The sequence below is a fragment of the Corylus avellana genome, chromosome ca1, assembly GCF_901000735.1.
Source record: "Corylus avellana chromosome ca1, CavTom2PMs-1.0".
Taxonomy (NCBI): domain Eukaryota; kingdom Viridiplantae; phylum Streptophyta; class Magnoliopsida; order Fagales; family Betulaceae; genus Corylus; species Corylus avellana.
The window spans coordinates 26524200-26532631 of NC_081541.1; the positions used below are offsets into that span (position 1 = coordinate 26524200).

An 8432-nucleotide genomic window follows, 5' to 3' on the forward strand; every position below is an offset into this window, starting at 1 on the left:
CTCCCTTTGATCCCTTTTTTTCACTGCCGGCAACTGGTTGTCTCCGTCTCCGTCAATCGACTCACACGCATTCTCTCACTCACTCACCCTCTCACTCATTCTCTCCTTGACTAGCTCGCTCAATACCCTCTCACTCGTTCTCTCTCTCACCCACTCTCTCTCTCTCACTGGTGCTCTCTCTCACCGGCCGTCACAGTGCCGCTCCTCCCTCTGGCCATCACGAGCTCTCCCTCTGGTGATTCTTCGGCCTCTCTCCTGATCATGTATATATATATAATTTACGATGTATATAATTATATATTAATTGATGTAGTTATTAGCAAATTTTACATGTTAGCTAATTAATTTATTTGTTTGAGATATATGTTTTGTATTTGTGAATTTGTTTAAATAATTTGTATGGTGCGATTGTTATATATGAACATGCATGCAAAATTACGTACATAATTTGTTTGAAATTAGGGTTTTTTTTTTGCAGTTAGATTTGGACCTTAATTTTGTGTTGGTTTTGAAAATCTAGATTATGTAAATGTACGTTATAAACAAAAATAATTTTTTTTTTTTTAAAAAAAAAAACAAATAACAAATGCATATCCATTTTGGACTTTAATATTGTTTAGGTTTTGAAAATTTAGAATATATATGTAAATGTTAAAAAAAAAAAATTTAAAAAAAAAAAAACAAATAACATAGCTAGCTGGATTTATTTTATCTAGGGTCCCCATATATAAAAAATACATTTAGGTCTTGCAAATTTAGATTATGTAAATGTTACAAAATAAATAAATAAATAAATAACAACAAATAACCTAGCTAGCAAGATCTATTTTATCTAAGGTCCCCATATATAACAAATGCATTTAAATTTGGACTTCAATTCAGTTTAGGTTTTGCCATGGCTATGGAGTCATACGAGGAGGCCATTGCAAAACTTCAAATCTTCTCAGGTATACCGTCTTCTCTTTCTGTCATCTTTCAAACAAATAGTCTAGTTTTTGGTTTTTCTTTCTTTTTAATATATACAGAGACGGAGGGAGGGGGGGACCGGGGTGGGCCATGGTCCCCCCCAAAATAAGGAAAAAAAATATATATTATTAAGTTAAAAAAAAAAAAGTAAAGTTAAAGTTTTAATTTTAGTCATTTGGCCCCCTCCAAAAAAAAAAAAAAAAAAGGCCATATTTTTAAATTTTTTGGCCATATCCAATAAAAACTTTTAGCCCTATTTTTAATTTTGTTGGCCCATACCCACTAAGTTTTTTTTTATTTTTGGCCCTTACTTTCAAATGTCCACTTTTTTTGGCCCTTACTGTTGTCTTTAGTTCATAAAAAACAATCAAAATATTTTTTTTAATAAAAAATTCTAAAGAACCGAAAAAAAAAAAAAATTTTGGCTGGCCCCCTCCCATAAAATTTCCTGAGTCCGTCCCTGAATATATATATATATATAAAAGGATACTTTCGTTATTGGGGGCACATTCACAACTTTTTGGTAGTTTGAAAAAAGAGATTGTCCGAATTAAAAGTTTGAGAGATATTATTAATTAAATAGTAATTTAAGAAAATATGTGAACTTTACTTTTGTTTTTAATTTAACTGCTTTGAAAACACGTGATAATTAACAGTATTATATGTACATGGATAAGGACTTGAGTCACCGAATGTCAATTACGTGTACTTCTTGAAAGATCCTATACACAATGGCTACTCCTTAAGGCGGCCTTTAGTTAATAATTATCTTATAAAATTTTATTTCTTTTTTAAACAATAAAGACTCTCTGATCAAGCTCTCAAATGGTAATTGCAAACAAATTTAAGTATTTTAATTAATATAGTAAACATTTAGTAAATAATTTTAAATTAAGGCTCCCATTATGAGAAAAGTAATTATTAATTGAAAATTTCATTATTAATCGTTTAATGCTCCAACATTTAAATTTTGACAATAAAATTATTATTTTTTATTTTTTATTTTTTATTTTCTGAAATGTTAAATGTCGCACGTTTGCAATATAATATGGCCTACATAGTAGTATAGTACGTTGGCTACGCAATAGTCGTGTGAAATTTCATTAGAAATTAGAAGTTTATTTGAAAACTTCTTTGGCATCCCAAGTTTTTGCTTTGGAACTTGTTTTTCTTGATTTTTGTTCCACATACATTTGATATAATTCCAACTCATTTCTGTTTTTGCCTAAACTATTGCTCTGACTCCAAGGAAAATGAAGGTTCGAACAAGAATAATAAGGAGACAATAATATAATGGAGAGATTTTCTTATCCACACGGAGAAAGTTTCTAGATTACGTTGAATAAAGAAATTGGACAAATCTTTCCCCAAGATCAGCAACTGAAGATTTAGTTCTAATTAATTACTATTAGCATGCTTATTGATGTGATGCATATTATTGGACATCACAAATTTTAAATACTCATCTCTCATCTCACTTTTAAATTATTGGAGTGATGTGCTAATACCCATCGGCCTTTGTATTTTTTATTTTTTATTTTTGACATGTCCACACAAGAGAAGGGATGAGAGATTTAAACTAGTAACCACTACTTTATGAAGCGTGGTCTCTAACCGATTGAGCTACCTCATAGAGACGGCTATATAAACCAAGTGGTATGAAAGTGTGCTAACATATGAGTATGTAGTATTCAGAAGTACAACTAGCATTTGGAGTTTTGGAGAGGACTCGGGAGGGGTTTTAAAGGAATTTTGATGCAGTGTGACGTTGTAGATTGCAAAGATACAATGCATTTTTAAAAAATTTTGAGGAAAACATGGCACATGGTAGAATTACTCACAAAGCGTACTGAACAGTATTGTCCAACAACTATGAACCATGGTGATGGTATATGTAATGTCGCCTTCCCTTTGTTGCAATCCCATTGCTAATTAATTGGACAACTAATTTAGGTATTTAGTACCAATTAAAAAGACAAAAATTTTCTTCAAACTAGGTTGGAAGGATATCTTCTTACCAAGTCTAATAAATTATCATGTGTCCTTGTAAGATGTGAGAGAGGCACGTGTTTTTTTTTTAATATACTAAACAGAGTCTAACATGTGTAACTCCACTCTTCTTTTTTAACAAGTGAAATTCTTTCTCTCTCAAACATATTGTGCTGTGCAAGAAATCTCTCTTTCAAATGTTCATCTCCCTTTCTCTCTCCTTAATCTTAATTTACCCAACAGAAATGACAAACAGCAAAAAAGAAAGAGGCACTTGATACAGATGATTTGTACAAACAAATAAATAAAAAAGAAAAAAGAAGACTATTTTTTATTTTTTTATTTTTTTTGTAGGTAGCCTATTTTTGTTTAAAAAACGATGGACAACAGCAGGGAGTCAATTGAATAGAATTAAAAGTTTAAGAGGTTAAATTGAGAGTTTTTAAAATTTAGGAGTCTTCTCAAAACGAGCGGTAGTTCAGATATTTAAAGTGAAGTTTCTCCAAAGAAAAAAGTAGCTTCAAAAGAGAACAAGATAATTAGAACTTTCCGTCCTCATTTTGTTCCACTTACCATGCAAAATCTAATAGAACCAAAATACCCTCACTTTTTTTTTTTTTTCATTAACAAAGGATGTCAACTATAATACAACATTGTTAATCCACTAGACCCACAAAACTTATCAATGAGTCTGTGCAAGATCATGCAACCTGGGTCCGTAAGAAAACGATGTACTTCACAGTTTCTTTAAACAGCTGGTCGGGGTTGAAGAGCATTGACGATCCGGTAGAGAATTTTTAAGCAAGTCTTTTAGACATCGGTAAAAGAGAGAAGGGAGACGAATAGCCGAAAGTGAAACTCTCGAACTCGTCTATAGGTTTAAGAGAAAGAATTTCATTTGTTAGAAAAAGAGATGAGTTAACCGTGTAAAACTCTCTTAAGTATATAAAATACCTCTCACATATGTTAGAAGCATAGAATTGTCATTAGACTGAATTTACGGAATTTTCTTCCCAACCCAATTTAAAAAAGAAATTTTTGTCTAGCTATATTCTATTGGTAGCTAGGCTGAACCCTTTTTATTTATTTATTTTTTTTGTAGGTAGCCTATTTTCTTTTAAAAACGGTGGAAAACAGAACTATTACAAAACTGATATGGGTATGCAAATGATTCTGTTGAAGCATACATTAATGGTGAATTTAAGGGGGTTTTACCTCCTTCTTGTCGAAACCGCAGGAGTACTAGAGATTAATAAAGGTGGATCATTCTTTTTTCTTTTCTTTTTTGGAAAATTGCATTTTTCTTCATGTGGTTTGGGGTTGACAAACAGTTCTATCGGGTTTAAAAAGTTATTAATCACTCCATGAAGTAACAAGTTCCAAACAAATTGGTCAACAGAATTAATTTGTTAACTAGTTGACATGCATGTCAGCACCAATTATATAGCGACATGTATCTGTTTTGTTTAGTCACTACCAAAAATACAAGCTGGACTTTAAAATAGTCACACATGTACATGTTAACCCTTTATTTCCTCATCACTCCTCTCCATGTCAAAAGGTATTGTAAATCCAAAAGGCAAAAATAGAGAGTAAAGTTAAATCGATCGTCACTGGTTTTCAGTACTCTTAGTCGTCAAATTCTGATTATGTATGTTTTCTTTATGGTTTTTAGATTCTTTAGATTTATTTTATTTTCTTATGCATTTACTCTGATTATGCTAAGAGGGGTGGTTTTCCAGTTAGCTACCAGTTAGTTGAATTGAGGTAATTGCCAGTAACCGTATACTAGACTGGTATAGTCCAAATTTGCAACGTTACAGAGTCCGGTAAGGATTGTTATATTTATTTAATATAAATAAAAAAAATAATTTCTTTTTTTGATATTTTCAATAATTATGAATTATATTTTTTAATTTAAAAACATTATGTTCGATCATTTAATTGAAAGATTTCCCTTTTTCAAGTTACTCCAAAGTTTTGGACGAAAAGGCCAAAATTTAGAAGTGTGGGAAGAAAGAAGTGTCCTCCACCCCTCGTTGGCTAGATACAAAGTGTCCCTTTTTTCAGTTCTGCCTGAAGCAACTAATTAACTTATAGGTATACCTCTTGAAACACAGATGCTATACACATGGGCTGCTCTTCAAGGCCATTAATTATTATTAATTATATATATTATAATTTTTTTTTAAAAAAAAAAACAATTAAGACTCTAATATGGTAAAAATTTAATAAGTACTTTCTAATCAAGGTCTCAATTGATAATTGTAAACCAATTTTTAATATTTTAATATATATATATATATATAGTTGAACACGTTTTATTTGAAAACTTGTTTGGCATCCCAAAGTTTTTGCTGTGGAATCTGTTTTTGTTGATTTTTGTTCTACAACTTAAGCGAAATGCACGTTTGTGCACATGATAAAATTCCAACTCATTAATTCTGCTTTTGTTTTCAAAATGCAACCAACTCAGTTTTATTGGGTACTTTTACTTCAAAACTCAATCACTAGGAAGCATACCAATTAAGCATATATCTAACTGTTCAAAAAAACGCATTATTATGTAAATCATAGACTGAATCATTGATGTAATAAATTAATCTCATCTGATCATCGAGACTAACTCCAAAATTACAACCTAACAAACATCACAATCACCCAAAGCTAATTTTATCTGTCACCGAAAGGAATGATATGGAAAATTAAATTCGACACAGTTTAAAGTTAAAACTTAAAAGGAATATCAAGTTATTCAACACAGTAAAAAAATAATAAAAAAGAAAAAGTAAAAGGGCAAGACAGCAAGCTCATCTCAAGCCTCAAGGACAATATTTAATTTCCACATGCAAAATAGACCAGAGATTTCGGATGTAATAGCCAACACATTTTGAATAGAATAGTGAAGGATCGAAAACCCATCCAACATTTACATGACGCTAATAGCCTATAAATACCCACCATTCTCGTCCATGAACCATATCCCAACATAACATCCTCAAAGATAAATATGAAGTTGCATACCTTGATTCTCTTCTTAGCTTTCTTGCTTGGAACAACCTCAGCAGAACAATGTGGACATCAGGCCGGTGGAGCTCTATGTCCAAACGGCCTATGCTGTGGTGAATATGGGTGGTGTGGCACCACAACTGCCTACTGTGGGAATGGTTGCCAGAGCCAATGCGCTGCAACCCCTCCATCACCACCCTCAGCAGAACAATGTGGACATCAGGCCGGTGGAGCTCTATGTCCAAACGGCCTATGCTGTGGTGAATATGGGTGGTGTGGCACCACAACTGCCTACTGTGGGAATGGTTGCCAGAGCCAATGTGCTGCAGCCCCTCCACCACCACCCCCCAATTCAACTCCGTCCCCGCCTCCACCCTCCAACCCGACCCCATCCCCGCCTCCGGGTGACGGTGTTGCCACCATCATCAGTGCCACTCTTTTTGACCAATTGCTTAAATATCGGAACGATCCGCGATGTAGAAGCAATGGATTCTACACCTACAATGCTTTCATCGCTGCTGCAAATTCTTTTGCGGGCTTTGGCACAACTGGTGATGCTGATACACGTAAAAGGGAGATTGCAGCTTTCTTGGGTCAAACCTCTCATGAGACCACAGGTGAGTTAGTTTGAGTATTGAAGCTTGCTAATTATCATAACCAAATTAAAACTGATTTTATATTGTATATGTAGGAGGATGGGAAGCTGCACCAGATGGCCCATATGCATGGGGTTATTGCTTTATTGACGAAAACGACCCGCCCGAAGACTATTGTAGGTCAAGCACCGAATGGCCGTGTGCGCTTGGCAAACAATATTTCGGCCGGGGCCCAATTCAACTCACTTAGTAAGTGTTGGAATTATATATATATATATATATATAGTGAGCCTTTGAATTAAACATTAGTTTCTTGAATGGACAAAAATATTAAACATGCATGCATATAATATCAGAGACTTTGACCGTGAATTTTGACGACTTTGATTGTTTGGTTGACTCTGTCAGCAACTACAATTACGGGCAAGCGGGGCAAGCCCTTGGACTTGGACTTAATCTCCTAAATAATCCGGATCTAGTAGCCGAAGACGCAATCCTATCATTCAAAACAGCCATATGGTTTTGGATGACCCCACAGGCAAACAAGCCCTCCAGCCACGATGTCATCATTGGAAAATGGACACCGACCGCTGCCGACACGGCCGCCGGTCGGGTTCCGGGCTATGGTGTCATCACCAACATAATCAACGGTGGGGTGGAATGTGGGCATGGTCCTGACAGTCATGTGGAGGATAGGATTGGGTTCTACGTAAGGTACTGTGACGAATTTGGAGTAAGCTACGGGGACAACTTAGATTGTAACAATCAAAGGCCTTTTGCCTAAGCTAGCTGCTATGACTTCAAGGCGAATGAAGGTTCGAATAAGAATACGAAGGAGACAATAATATAACCCTATGTAATTGGAGAGATTTTCTTGTCCACTAAGAAAGTTTCAAGATTACAGTTGAATAAAGAAATAAAGCGTTCATAAATTTGAATATTTGTTTATTGATGTGATGCCCATCATCTGTTGAGATTATTGCATATGCATATTGGACATCACAAATTTTAAATATTCATCTCTCATCTCACTCTTAAATTATTGGAGTGATGTGTCGATGTCCATCAACCCTCGCATTTGTTTTTTTTTTTTTTTTTTAATAAATGGTTGATGGAAACAATTATATGAGCCAAGTGGTATAAAAGTGAGATAAGAGAGGAGTATGTTGTATTACTCATAAGGCCAATCAAACACAGTCGTGAACCATGATGGTGAATGCAATGTGGCCTTCCCTTTGTCGCAATCACATTGCTTATTAATTGGAAGGGTGAATGAAAAGAGCACGCCGCGTGCAAAATTTTTTTTTTTTTTTTTTTGGCATTAAAATATTAAAAAAAAAATTTCCTTCACGGCGTGCTTAGCACGCCGTGTAACCTGTATCACGGCTCTAATTGGAAAAGTAATTCTGGTAGTTAGTACAAATTAAAATGACAAAAATTGACTCCAAATTGAGTTAGAGGAATATCCTCTAACCGAGTCTAATAAATTGTCACATGTCCTTGTAAGATATTGTGAGAAACACGTCTTTTGTTTAATTTACTTAACAAAGTCTTACACAGTTAACTCCTCTTTTCTTTTAACAAATGAAATTCTTTCTCACTCAAACATACAGTGAAGTCCAAGAATCTCTCCTTTAGCTATTCATCTCACTTGCAAAAACGAAAGAGGTCATTCATACAGATGAATTGTAAAAACAAATAAAGAAAAAGGAAAAAGAAGACCGAGAAAGACATGACCAATAAAGAAAAAAAGAAAAAGTAGCTTCAAAAGAGACCAAGATAATTAAGAGTTCCAAATTAAACTTTCCTTCCTCAGTTTGTTCCACTCTCTCTCTAACCAAACGTACCATGCAAAATCTAATAAAACAAAAA

The 8432-nt window shown here is 34.1% G+C and overlaps 1 protein-coding gene across 1 annotated transcript in view; it reads left to right on the forward strand.

The window, feature by feature from the left end:
* LOC132190803 (uncharacterized) overlaps positions 1 to 7344 on the forward strand; it is a 65275-nt gene extending 57931 nt beyond the window's left edge. The window contains 3 exon segments of the mRNA XM_059605843.1: positions 6168 to 6581; positions 6656 to 6809; positions 6969 to 7344. Coding sequence (XP_059461826.1) covers positions 6168 to 6581; positions 6656 to 6809; positions 6969 to 7344 — 944 coding nt within the window.
* Positions 7345 to 8432: the final 1088 nt, after the last annotated feature.